General features: G+C 35.9%; 1 protein-coding gene across 12 annotated transcripts in view; it reads left to right on the forward strand.

The window, feature by feature from the left end:
- Positions 1-14,992, forward strand: part of PAM (peptidylglycine alpha-amidating monooxygenase) — a 278,027-nt gene that overhangs the window by 225,309 nt on the left and 37,726 nt on the right. For 6 of the 12 annotated variants that reach the window (XM_045837893.1, XM_045837894.1, XM_045837890.1 and 3 more), the window contains exon 16: positions 8,055-8,378. The exons of the other annotated variants lie outside the window; for them this stretch is intronic. In XM_045837893.1, coding sequence (XP_045693849.1) covers positions 8,055-8,378 — 324 coding nt within the window. The remainder of the gene's footprint in view (positions 1-8,054; positions 8,379-14,992) is intronic. 12 annotated transcript variants of the gene reach the window in all.

Genomic DNA, 14,992 nt, shown 5'->3' on the forward strand with positions numbered 1-14,992 from the left:
CCATACTGTTTTCCATAGTGGCTGCACCAATCTGCCTTGCCACCAAAATGCATAAAGTTTCCCCTTTCTCCACATCCTCACCACATACTCACCAACACTTATTGTTTGTAGATTTATTGATGATGGCCATTCTGACAGGTGTGAAGTGATATTTCATTGTGGTTTTAATTTGTACCTCTCTGAGGATTAGTGACAGTGAGCATCTTTTCATATGTCTCTTGGCCATCTGTATGTCCTCTTTGGAGAAGTATTTATTCAGGTCCTCTGCCCATCTTTTAATTGGATTGTTTGTGGGTTTTTCTGATGTTGAATTGTATGAGTTCTTTATAAATTTTGCACATTAACCCTTTCTCATATATATCAGTGGCAAATATCTTCTCCCATTCAGTAGGTTGGCAAGCACAATTTTTAATCCCTACCCATACTCTTTTGAAAATAACCTGTTTGCTTATTGGTGAGCTTATCTGTAAATGACTTGATTATGCCTGCCTGCCTTCCTGCAGAATAACCCTAATGAATATTTAAAACACACTGAAAAGTGCCCATCTCATAACACTGTGAGTGAAGACTTACCTATCTATGTAGTAAGTAGAGTAAGCTAAACAATGAGCCCCAATTAGACATTGATTCCAGGTGGAGAAAATGAATCCTAGAAGAATGAAGATGATGGTGTCACATTTTCCAGCGCAGATGCACACACACATCCCTCACATGTATGTAAATTGTTGGCACTTTGAGGAAGCTAAAGTATGTTTTATATGTCCCCTTTATTTTTTATCTGTTATGACTTCTTATATATGAGCTTTGTATCAGCATTATTAGGCAAGGAATTTGGGCTGCAACTAAGAGGTTCACTTACTAGCTGCATTTAAGAGTTCTGACTTGGAGTGTTTCTCCCCTTTAAAATTCAGAGTAGAGTTGTAGCATTGAAATTTATGTTAGTTGTGTTGGAAAGATGTGCTATATTAAAAAAAACTCAAGGCAGACTTGAAAGTCAAATTCTATAATACCAGTGTGTCCTTCTTATTGAACATTACACTGTGGACAGAATTTCTTTCTGTGCAGAAAGGGCCTTTTACATGTTTTATTCAGTTTGCTTCCAACTCCTCTGCGTGTAGTCTTTGTGCTCTCACGCAATCAATCTTTCTACTCAAAGGTCAACATGAGCTACTGTATTCCCAAGGCAGGGAAACTATGACAAAAATACAATTTGTTGAGGGAAAACACTTCATGACCCCAGGTAGTTAAAGGTCTTCAGGTACTTTCTGTGAAACTGTTCCTTCACAGTGGTTTTATGCTAATCGAAAATGAATAACCATCAGCATGTTTTATCAAGTAAGGAGAATCAAAGAAACAAGTTAAAATGACAGCAGCCTACTGTATATATTGTTAAAGTAACAGCTGATAAAGTATGAGAACTGTGAAACAAAGGCCAGGCTTAGTAGCTAAAATTTTTGTTTCTTTGCTTTGTTCAAAACAGGATATGCCCTTTATTTCTTAATAAAGTGTAAATGGTTTTAGTAGGATCTTCTTAGCTAATACTAAGCACTCTTGATGCCACTTTGCTGTTTTAAAGAAAATACAATTCTTATTTGTATTCCCATTCACTAAAAACTTATTGGTTTGTATGATTTACGAGCAGCTCCTAAGTCTTTATTTATTGAACTCATCTATCAAACACAATACTATATGCCCCGCTCCCCCCAAGGCTCTGGGAAGCTGAGTGAATGCTGTTTTGAATTGGTTTCCTAATAACAGAATAGGCAGATGTGCATGATCATTTATCACATGGTTGGGCTTTCTGATATGGCTCTGTGTGCTTGGTAGCTGCAAAAGCCACCTCTAATTTCTCCTTTTTAAATATTTGCCTCATTTTTCTTTAAAGTAATTTATGATTGTTTTTGAATCAGATGAGTCTTGTAAAAGGAAAAAAGTTCATTTTGTTTTTGATCCTTCAGCTGTTCATCATGATTGTTTTATTTCTCTAAGGCTAGAAGGATTAATGTTGTGGGTCAGTAATAAGTAAACAGTCAATAAACCAAGTAGATTTTAACCAGAGGAAAAGTCACCTGTGACTTAGTCATAAAGCAAAACATCAAAATCTAAAAAGAAATGCTTTTTTTAATTCCTCATATTCATGTCATGAATCAGTTGTATTTACAAGGTTGCAGTCTCAGTAGTTTGGCTACTTGGCATATTTTGTCAGTGGTTAAACTGCTGATGAAAATCCTACTTACTCTCCTTGTACCGGAGAAATCACGAGTAATACAGTAGCACAAGCTGTTTGTTTTAGGTAATGAAGTACTAGTGATGTATGTGGGAAGTGGGAGTTTATATTCTGAAAGATTACCAAGAGGTTCTTGATCATTTTTAAAATAAAAATGCCTGCCACAATTAAGATGTAATGCTGTCTAAAAGTAGTGATATGTATTTTTTCATCCAATAATCTTAAAGTATTCATTTTTTAAGAACCTCATGGGGCAATTTTTTCAATATATGTTTCTATCTATTTTAGTTTGACTTCAACATATCCTGAGAGTGAACCAGAGAAATTCCCATGCTGGTGGCAGGGGAGAGGGAGTGATCCCTGCTAAACAGAAAAAATGCCCGTTGAGGCAGGAAGAAGTTACTGAGAGCACACAATTTACAGACTTGGAGTTTAATTGGTAGTGTTTTAGATTCTCCTGTATGATGCTGTGTTCCCTTTCCTGACACATTAACTGCTACCACAGTTGTGTTTTTCAAATACCAAACCCACTCAGTCAAATTCCTTCAAAGACCAAAAGCAGTTCCTCATTTCATAAGTATACAAGTCAAAATTTGAGTGAGAAAAAGAGACTCACTGCAGCCTAAAATCACCAAAGAAACATTTTTATCTACACGATGCAGAAGCGAAGGGTGACTTTCTAACAAATTACTGTTTATTCTAGAATCATTTATTGAGATAAGAACAGTATGATAAGAACAGTAATAATCACCAGAAATACAGCATTGAATAAGAAGTGAGAAGTTTTTATTTTTTATATAAAATCACATTTATACCTTGGCACTTGTTCCTTCTCAGGTAATTTTAATGTACAAGAAATGTTTTCAGGGCATCTTACAGAACTTTATAATGCTCATAAAGTATATTGCCAGTGGTAAGTGAGAAGTACTGATGAAAACAGAAAACTCTTCTACTTTTTCAAACCCAAGAAAATCAATTAGTATTCTTTAGGCAAGCTTTGTGCAAATCACTATGTTATGTATGTATTGACTGGTTTACAACCATATATGTTATAATAAAAAGAGAACAAGCTGGAGTAGGACAAAAAGAAACTGTTCAGTGAAAAAGGAAACCCAGTGCCTCAACTCAGAAGATAGTTTTCAAATTAAATAAATAAATAAATAAATAAATATCGTATGACTGACAGGCTGAGATGAATTCACAGGAAAGACTTGATTGGCCAGTTGAGGAAAGAGAAGGGAACCTGGGTTGAGTACAGTGATCAGTAAGAAGGTAGGCCCGTCACTCAGGCTGTCTCTGTTGAATCCCTTGTTCAGCTTCATAAGAGCTGAGCAGGTTAGTACAGTACAATTAATTTCCTTATCTAAAATGAACACAATAAGTATTTCATGGACACTGAATATGTTAAACTATATCTAGCACTTAGCAAAGTGACTGGGTCATGCTAAGCTCTCAAAAAATATTAGCTGCTACTACTGTTATTGTCATTTGTGGTTTATAAGGTTCTGTTTTATATGTTATCTGTCAACAGAGGTTGGACTGTAATACATCCCAGTTTTTCCAAGACTGTCCCAGCTTATGCCTAGGAAAAATACTAACAACACCCCTTTCACTCTCACATGTGCCCCAACCTGGGAAATAAATTACATGGTTACCTTAGCAGTGAGACCCAGAATAAAGTGGAGAATACCACCCTGAAATACAAAGGTTGACAGAGCTGAGGAAAAGGTGGGATATAACTTGGGGGTGTCCAGGGGAGGCAGGCTACCATCAATGACAAGTCAGTTCCACAGAGGGAGAGCAGCTTTAATTCCATTCCAGGCAGATTTTTGACATCAGAGGTAGGGCTATGGGTCTGTTCCAAGGAAGGAGGGGAAGAGAGATTTAGCATGCTAATCCAGAGGATGATAAGACTCTCAAATGAGTAAGGGTTTCAGGGTGGGGGGGATGATGTTGACAAATCATCATGAGGAATCAGTTTACCCTGTGATTTACAGGTGAGAGCTGAAGGAATCTAGTTTTCTGGATTGATTGACCCAAAACACAGTTTGTCACTGAGAGAGATACTGCAAGAAAGATAAAGCATGGGGAGAAGATTCAGAGCTCAGTTTTAGACATGTTGAGTTCAAGATTCTTACAAAACCAACACCCAAGAGAACACTTTGCAAAGGCAGTTTTATACACCACTTTGGTACTAGGAGAGCTCCAGATGTGAGTGTCATTTGTCTGGAGATAGCAGCTTAAGCCTTGTTAGTGGCTGAGACAGGAGGAGAAAAAAGTATGTCAGGGCTAGACCATGGAAAACACCAACATTTTCATATGATGGGTGTCAGAATAAGAGACAGCAAAGGTGATAGGTGGAGAAGATCTGAAAAGGACAATGTTGTAAGGAGATACCTACTGCCACTGGTAAGTCAAGATGAGATTAGCTGAAGACCATGCATGCATATAGCCCATGGACACAGACAACAATGTAGTGAAGGTCAGGACGGGACTGGGTGGAGGGGGCAAAGGGAGGGCGAGTGGGGGACATCTGTAATAGTAAAAAAATGATGGAAAAAATATGAAGAGTCAATTGGCTGTCACTTAGCTTTGGCAACTAGACGCTCTTAAGCAACTCATGCAGAAGTCATATGTGGATAAAGTAAGACATGAGAATAGATGCCTTTGATTTATGCAAGGAAGGATGTAGCAGTATGTAGACCGACACTGTCCAATATGGTAGACACTAGCCACCTATGGCTATTTAAATTCAAATATAAATTAATCAAAGTAAGTAAAATTAAACATTAAATTCCTCAGTTACAGTAGGCACATCACAAGTACTCGATAGCCCCATGTGTCTGGTGGGCAGCGTAGGTACAGAATACTCTCATCATCACAGACAGCTAGCTCTGTTAGACAGTGTTGGCACCTGCTAAAGGTAAAGGCAAGATAGAAAATCTTGAAAGAGACTATATCAAAAGAGGGTCTCTCTTCACCTCCACAATCACTCAAGATAAGCACAAAGTAAGTGTGTTTGTAGCCCATGAATCAAGTCTTTGGCAAAGAAGTTGTGTTAGAAAAGAAAGCAGATAGGAAAGGCTCTAGGGGATGCTGGGAGGGCTAGCATCTGGAACACTGGAGTAGGGATAGTTCTTTCTCCAAAAATTATCTAAAAGAAGAAAAAAGAGAAAGTGCAAATACAACCTCCTTTGGCAAAGCTAAGAAACAAATTGCTACAGCAGCCATGGTGACTTGAGAAAATAAAGGGCTGTAAATCAAAAGGCTTTTTTTTTTTCATTATAAAAAAATTCCAATTCTTCAATATGGAATAAGAAGTGATTTTTAAAATTTCAGGTGAACAATAGTTTGAAGCAGATGCATGTTTCAACTACAGTTTCTACCTTTCATTGGGAATTATAATAGCTACAGTTTAGTAGCACCTACTTTATACATTGGACTGGGTATATTGCATTAACAATCTTCTTTAAATCCACAAAACAATTATTAAAGGTACTTGCCATCTTTTTAAAGTTCAATAACTTGCTTAAAGGCACCAAATAGGTAGTAAGTGTCCAGATTGGTTTCAGACATTAGTGTTGTGAAATAAAGATTGGGCAGTAACAACACAGGGAAAACCAGGGTGCTGCAGGTACATGGACCGGAGACCCTTAACGTGAGAGTCAGAAAGGTTTCTTGGATATGTGATGCCAAAGTAATGTCTGAAGGTTGAAGAGACAGTTGATTACTAGAGAGAGAATGTCCCAGGAAGAAGAAACAACATCTTAGATTTGGCATTCAAGGAACTGAATGTCCTTTATGCCTGGAAATTAAAAAAAGGAATATTGAGAGATGAGGTTGGGATAGAGACCATAAAACTTCTTCTATTCATATTCTTCTCCACCCATTACACTCAAGGTTAATTATATTTCCTAAATCAGGATCTTAATATGACTAAGAAAAATTGTTAAATTTCATGATTCCATGTATTTTGTACACAGAAGAGGAAAAATAACTAAATAAAACCCCTTCTGGTTTGTGGGTAAGAATGTAAGAGCTAGCACTCTAGTCCGTGTCACAAGCTATTAACAGAGATGTTCTCACAAGGCCAGGGCAACCTGTCTGTGGCCAACCCTATCGCTTTGTTAAATGTTTGTTTTCCTGACCCAATGATAGTTTCAGAGGAACTGAGTGTTCTGTATTTGGTATTTTACCTCAGATTTTAGATTTTTACTGACAGACCTGAGTAGTTGTATGCATAGTTCTGAGCCTGTGTTCCTCTCTCAATGTTAGCTTAACGACATTGATTCACATTTTAATATTATGTTGTTTCTCTGTCCCTGGAATAAGCTTGTGTTTCATTTTCCACATAAAATGTTTACAACAGCATGTTCAACTATTTATACTGAGTGTATGGGGCAGGAGAGTTTAGTAGTAATGGATTAATCTCTCTTTCATGAGAAAGAGTGCCACTGTGGCCTAACATTTGGTTGAGTCGTAATTTGCTTTGTTCATTTTACCAAGATCAGCCCTATTACTTGGCAATTATTTTCTGATTAAAGATTTCACCTGGGATAAGCTGCTTTCATGGGCAAGAATCGAAAACCTACTCTGATTCATTAACCCAAGAATATTTGTAAACATGACAGGGTCTCTTAGCATCATTTTGGAGAGATTTCCTGTCTCCTTGCACCAATTTTTAAATAACATCTTCTTCGATTAAATGTATCATGGCTAAATCAGCTATCATTTTGATTGCCTAGTGATCATAAGAAAGATTTTACAAATGTTATCCAATGGTATTGTTAATGTAATTAAAACAAGCACTAGGACTCCATAGTCATAATAATTTTATTTAGCAAGATTTAGAATAGGGCAAGAAAAAGGAAGAGTTGTGGATTACCTTTGGATTTGGCTTAGGAAAGCAGATTTGCGTTTCTATTGAGGACATACATGTTTCCCATTCCCACAGATGATGGAAATGGATTTGAAGCCATAAGTGTAAATGATGTGAATTAAAATGCTTCATGAACTTACTGTGTCATATTTTATCTGTCATAATATGTTATAAATAATTTATTTTCATGGAATTAGATTATCCTATCCAAGTTTCCTCCTTAGTATAGGAAGACATGGAATACATTTCAGTGATGAATCATTGCAACTATACTATTTTGTTAAAATCTCGTTTGTTTGAAACTGATTTAAAAACTATTCTTTTCCTAACAAAATTATTTTTCTGGAATTTGTTCATTTCTTCTTTAAAATGAACAAGTGGAGCTATTTACAGTAGCATTGCTAACATAATAACAGTAACTGGTTCTCCAATTGTCAGGTTGATTCATACCTGTTAGAGTTCATGTTTTATAGCACCTACTCAAAAATATTACTTTTAATTTTTGTGGATCATATTTTAATAGGCTTTTTCATGGTAGTCTCAAAGGGTTTGTCTGTAAAGATAACTCTTTTTCTGATGTAGCTGTTGATAATATTCTATTTTAGAAATCTGTTAATTCTATCTTCCAAATGAATGCAGCTGTACTGTGAAAACCATTCATTAAAAAGTGCCGTACAATCGTATATGCATTATTTGTTTTCTACTAAACTGCTAATAGAGGTTATCCAGTGTGGTTGGCTCCTGGGAAAACAGAAAGAAATAGGTGGTATATGAAATGAAATGTGAAGCATATTATTTTTTCATTTTCTGGAAAATCAACTATTTTCCCCCTTCAAGCTTGAAAGTGTGAGAGCAGCCTTCTCTTTCACTTATTTTTAAGGCAAAAAATTTATAAATTTTGTAATTTTATCAACCCTCCACCCCTTATCTCTTCTCTTTTTTCCACAGGTGATTTCTATTCACTGCTTTCCAAGCTGCTAGGAGAAAGGGAAGATGTTGTTCATGTGCACAAATATAATCCTACAGAAAAGGCAGACTCAGAGTCAGAGCTGGTAGCTGAGATTGCAAATGTAGTCCAAAAGAAGGACCTTGGTCGATCTGATGCAAGAGAGAGTGCAGAACATGAGGAGAGGGGCAATGCTATTCTTGTCAGAGACAGAATTCACAAATTTCACAGACTAGAATCTACTTTGAGGCCAGCAGAGAGCAGAGCATTCTCATTACAGCAGCCCCTACCTGGTGAAGGCACCTGGGAATCAGAACACACAGGAGGTGCGTTTGGGGCTTTTTGAAGAATAAAATATGAAATGCTGCAATCCACATTAGCAAAATCTGAAGGGAATAAAAATCAATGGGTGAAAAAACTCATCAATAAAAAGGACCATTAGAAAAAGTATTACTCAGATTTGGTTTGTTTGGGAATAGGACATTGGTTTGAGGAGTATTTCTTTGTGTTTTGATCCAATACAACATAAATTCAGTTTCCATTCAATTGGTGATCCAAAATTACCAGGACCAAAAACACTTGGATCATGTTGGGGATGGTAGCACATGAAATTCAGAACAACAAATTCCTATTATATCAACATTATCCATTTTTGCTCCATGGAAAGAAACTGAAAATTCAAAATGTGATAAGTAAACTCCTAGTGTGTGAAATACTTGTACGCTACCTTCTTAAGGTATTTGCCTCTCTCTCAAAGGAATCTTATACTTTTCATCCAAATGACTTGTACATTGTAACTATTTTTATGACTTTGATTTCTTAAGTTCCATCATTAATTACTATCTTAATTGGAAACTTGAGTAGTTATTTCTGAAGGGACCTCCAGCAAGTGAGTAGCTATCAGATTTATCTTTATTTCTAAGCATTATTGGCTTCCATAATTAGAGGACAATATGTTATTCCCTTCAGGTTTCTCTACCAGCAAGCTATGGATGCTTCATCTTTGTCTTTAATTGTATTGTGGCCTCTGTGATATTGATTGTGTTTCATATTACTTGCTAATGTGGAAAGCCAGATAACACAGCATGTGGGGACAATCTCCAAAAAAGTAACTGATAGTTGGGCATGGCAGTGGTCCGTGCATGGGCCGGAAAGGCATAGGCTGCCAGCTTAATGTTTTCAATACAGCTTTGCAGGGAGCTATAAATTATTCAACACCCAGCTGATTTTTACTTATAATTGAAAAAATTAGCATGCAGTGTCTTTTGCTTACATGGAAGTTTCGAGTATTGTCCATTGGGATTGGCATAATGGTCTCTGTGATATGTTAACTAGAACCCAGATTTTTATCTCTTCATATTTAACCAGCATTAGCCCTCCTCTATCTAACTCCTTCTAAATTTATCTAATCAAACTGTGTTTCTCAAGACCCCCTTGCATCAGAATCTATAGTGCTTATGAAAAACCTAGACTCCAGAATCCTTCCAAAGAACAATGAATTACATCCCTTAAGGATGCCTAGAAATCAGCAGTGTATTATGACCCTTTCTGTTTTATAAACAGACTGAGGTGTCTGTCTGAACCTGGATATTAAGGACAGTAAATTATAATACAAACAACATGGAAATAAAAGGCAAAAGGGCCTCTTTGGTGAAAATATAATTCTTTTCAAGTGTTAAATGTTAGAGTCTCAGCATGCTTTATTCCATGACTTGTGTTTGTTTGTTACTCTTGGATTCGAAATAATATCATGGTCATTTGCAGGCATAGTAAGTGTCAGTGTAAAAGCCATAGTTTGGCTTAAGACGTTATATTCCTGAAGCTACTTAGTTTATCTAAGGAAGAAGTGCTTAAATACCCAAAATACATTTACTTTCCAAATTTCTTCATACTTTCCAAGGTGGACAAATGGCAGGTCCCAGGAGAAAAATGTTTCTGTATGATCTGGTTCAGGAAGTTTCCTTTCATTTTAAATATGTGGGTGAATATCAGTGAAGTAAATAAAATAATGAGTTTTATAGAATAGTAATGTACAGCAAAATCCTAAATCTAGAAAGGAAATATGCATGTGTTTCCTTTGTGAAATGATTTATTCTAGTGTTATTTCACTACTCTGATTCAAAAACTTTTCCAAAACTAAATGCAAAATAGAAAAACTCATATTTAGGTAACCTATTTTTCTAAAGTCTTTTTCTTTTCAAGTCTCTCTCTGTTTACCATTAACACAATGTAATGCTAACTTTAATTCAAGATGTCCCATTCCTTGTGTAAGCCAGAAAAAGGCCTGTCCTCAGGAAGTTTTCATTTGCAAAAAAAGAAAGTAGAAAGTTATTAGCATTAATGCCCTAATAAAATATATTAGTAGTCTGATTCATGCATATTCCCCAGGGTATGAGCAATGAGAATAAGTAATGGATGATTTTCCATTGTTTTTCTCATATTCTTTTGTTACTCCAGGCAAAGCTGAGAATGGGACCCTAATGGTCCAGAATTAACTGTCCCCCTGAGTGCCCACTTTGCTATAAGGAATTCTTTTAGCTGCAAAGAAGAAAGTAGCTTTTCATTTGACAGCATTACTAAGACAAAGATGTAAAGGCTACTGTGTTACTTGATATTATGGCTCACATTCATTACATGTATCTTTGATTTTCACATGAAAGAACGGAAGCCTAGAGAAGTGAACGTATTTGAATGAGGTCACAGAGTCCAAATTTCAAACTTGGACTTTATGACTTCTAATGTGCACATTCTAGTTCTTTACACTTCAGTACAGTTGTGCTCACTCAAAGCAGGACTGACTCACTTGCCTAATTTAGATGCATCTACCTAGGGCTCAGGATCCTCACTGCTCAGAAGCTAAGACTTCCACTCAGGACGCTGTTTTGGTGTCCTCAGTCCGTGGCACTAGCGCAGCCCAATACAGTAGCATTTTCATTGACCTGCCTAGATTTTTGAACGGCAGTATCGTGATGGATCCCATTAAGCTGATTTGAGGGTTCAAAGGTGAAATTATTGGATTTGGCTGTGTATGGTAGGCCCAGGACTACCTGGATGTTTCAAAGGCAGCAGCATTTTATGGACCTTCAGATCCACAGTTTCACTTGGTTCCATACTCTGGCAACTGCATTGAAAGTTGAGTTTTCCACCTCATTGTTGGTTGAGTATTAATGGGCATCAAGATTCATGAAGAGCACCATAGAGTGACTTCTTCAGCTTTGCAGAGCTGAGAAGGTTCTGGCATTCCTAGGAACAAGATAGCTAAGTCCTATGTTTTCAATGTGTTTCTATGAATGCAGCCAATCACAAAGACAGCCCCCTTTTTGAGGTCTTATCTTCATGACTGTTCGTGAGGTTCAGAGTCTATTCTGAAAACCCTCCTCCTAACAATTGTGAAAACAGTATTAAAAACAGAGAAATTTCCTGAACAGGCTCAGCTAGACGAGACAGGGGTTTCTAAGTGCAAAGTAGTAGCTGGCACCTCCCCTGCCACACATGCTCATGAGCACACAGTACAGCTTGCCCTCCCCCAGCCCAGTAGTTCTCCATTTGTCTAAAAAAAAATTGAGAACCACCCCATGGAGGTAGCATGAAGCAGAACACATCAGACTCGAGCCTGAGTGCCTGGCTTTGAATCCCAGGTATGCCATTTATTATATGGTCCCTAGGCAAATAATGCATGCAAAGTGCTTTGAACAGTTTCTGGCACATAGAAAACATTTAATATATCTTCTAATACTTTAACAATAATTATGATTATTATTGCTACCATTAATGTCATCTTGGATGAAAATTTCAAAAATTTAAACACCAAAGTAGTGGAACTAAATAGTAATTACTTTCACTTAAGCAGCATCTATGAGAGAATTTTCTTGTTATGTGTAGGAAAGCTGCAAAATTTGGCACTCTAATTTGATAAATTATGAAAATGACTTGGCAGGGTTCTATCATAATGGAAGTTTATGGCTCTTCAAATCTCTGATTACTTATATTGATCTGCCTTGATATTTGCCTGTGATATATGATGTGCAGTGTGAAAATATTCAACTTGGTAAATTGAGAAGCAAATGCATTCCATTTTATACCTAACATAGTTTTGGTTTCCACCATTAGTTTGATATCTATACTGAGACAGCACTAATAGAATAGGAAAGAAATGTTAGATGTCTTTATTCTAGTTGCCTTCTGGAAACTAGACTCATTGAATAATACATTAAAAACTACAGTAGCTATTCTCCTGGCAAGTTGGATTGAACTACTATTTGCCAGCATATGGAATCCTGACTCAGCATATATGGCATACCACTAGACATCTAAAACTACATTTGTGTTTGTGTAATGCTTTCCAAAGGGTAAGAGACTCACAGAGTCTTAAAGTATTCTATGATACATTTAGTTTTATTTCTATGAACAACTTTTAGTTAACTCAGAGTCCATCCTTTTAACGTATTTCAGCTATCTGCTTACCTCTAGGTTCAAGGCTTACAGTATTTCCAGGGTAAAATAAGACATTCAATTGGCTGATTTATAACCTCTGGAGGGGAGGAGAGTAATAAAAACAAGCACATGCATAGCCCTTACTATGAGCCAGGCTAAGTGTTTTAGATGCATTAATTCATTTCATCCTTGTAACAAGAATCCTATTTATAACCCATCTACAGAGGAAGAGACTGAGGCATAGAAAGGTTACAACTCAAGGAACCAAGATTCAAAGTCAAGCAGACTTGCTCCAAGTCTTGGTTTTTAATCACTTTGTTATTCTGCCTCTCACAATAAAATAAAAATAACAATATATGGATGATAGATGGGTGGATGGTAGACAGACAGACAGACAGACAGATAGATAGTACATAGATAGGAAGATGGCTGCCTATCTTTTCTAATCATCTCATTATCTCATCTACAATCATAATAACTGTAATTGTATGTTACCTTGGGTCATGCATTCTCAATCATTATCCAAACAAATTGACCAAGGTGATCTCATTTGCAAAAAGATGATCTCATTTTCTCATTTAAAAAGAAAATAAATAGGGGCTTAATGCTTTTAAGCCCCTAGTTGTATCTTTACTCTCTTCCTCACTTCAGTCCCTTTAAATGAAACATTATAATTAGTTCTTGTTTTCTTTCTCATGTGGGTATAAATATTTCTCCTGTAATTTTAGTTAATTATAGTTATTGCTAGCACCTCCGATGAATAACAACCTCTGACCAAAATAAAGCATCTTTTCCTCACGAGATGAGAATTTGCAAGTGTAGAAAAAGCCATAGCCACCTTTTTTCTTGTTGCTGAGATCTCCCAATGATTTCATCGGGGTCTTTTTCTTAAGATTAAATATGAAGATCCTCATTATGTTCAGGCTGAGTCATTCTTCTGGGTTTAAAAAATATTTTTCCTCTACTTTATCTAATTCTGTTGGTTCTTATGTAACACAGATAAATGAATACCCTTTAAGTGCTTATTAATAATTTCATATGAAAGCATTGATCATTAACATTAATTTCTGTCTTGGAAAGGTATAATTCATTAATCCCTTTAGTGATTTGTTAATACAATCTTAATAGTAATGTTTAGCCTTTTTCTGAAAGTAGTAACTTTTTTTCTAAATATATGGTAGAATATGAGGTTGCACATTTACCTTTATTTATAATAAATTTGAGTTCTTCTGAAATATTACTATTCTTTGACATCTGAATTTAGAGCAGCTGACATTTGGGAATAGTGTCCCAAGGTCATATGTAAGAAATTTGTATTTAATTTTCAAATTAAAACTATAAGTCTATAGAATTAATTAATCATGTACTGAATCACTTCTTAAATAAAGAAAAGCTAAGAGTCTGAACTCAGAATTTTGATTTCTCTGTGATTGATAATATTAAGTTTAAGTTAGATGCCCAAAGATATTTTATCATACAATTTCTTTAATAAGGATTTGAGATTTTCCTTCATTGGAGAAATTTTATTATTAATAGATAATTATTAGAAAATAACCATCCTTAATATTGATGCTTGAAGTCTGTCCCAAACCAATAGTTCCTTTTCTATGAAATGAGAAAATGACCTGGGATAAGCCAGTATGTTCTAGCCTGTGATTCCCATATACGGATGGGCAGGGACTGGGAAAACATCAGAATCAATTCCATCTATACACCACTAGTCCTAAATGAGTGCCTTGATTCTTGATCATTTAGTCTTGAAGTGAACGAACAGCTTTTAACTACCTGATAATAAAAATGACAGTGACACTAGAAGTAAAAACATTGATTAACTGAGCTAATGTTCACAGAAGAGAACATGAATTCAGTTCTCCTTTAACCATTGTAGAATTTCTCATTAACACAAAGACCTAGATCCTACAGGTTTTGTGGTCTTGGCTAGGTAATCTTAATAAATGTGCAATTATATTTTAATGAAATTAAAAATAATTTAATTTCTCCATGCAAAAATGTTCTTTTTTGTATTGAGTCAGTTCTTCTTTGCACTGACTCAGCACTAAAAGAGCTGATTTGCTCAGTGTTAGTGCTGTTATACACTTCCTCATGTACCATATTTACTGTTTCAAAAATTCACCAAAAGTTTATGTTTTAACAAATGTGTACATGGTTACACATTTCTCCTTGAAAATTTCCAACCAGAAAGGATTCTTATGTGTGCCAAAATAGTTTGTTAGCATCCTATTGGTCAATGATTTTTGTAGACTTCCAAGCACTTATCAGTCTAAAGTCAATGATAATTGGGATCATTGAATGTTAAAGTTCTTTACACAGTACTTCCAATATTTTGTTTAAATCACATTTGATATCAGAACAATGTACTAATTTGGACATTGCATATTCTCTATCAGAATTACTATCTCTGCACCTGCATGAGCACCGAGCTTCCAGCACCTGTTGGTGAAACACTGAATAGAAAGGTTCTAGGAACCATAGTATTTGTTTATTG

The sequence above is a fragment of the Phyllostomus hastatus genome, unplaced genomic scaffold (assembly GCF_019186645.2).
Source record: "Phyllostomus hastatus isolate PE091 unplaced genomic scaffold, TTU_PhHast_1.1 phas_contig_254, whole genome shotgun sequence".
In the NCBI taxonomy this organism is placed as follows: Eukaryota; Metazoa; Chordata; class Mammalia; order Chiroptera; family Phyllostomidae; genus Phyllostomus; species Phyllostomus hastatus.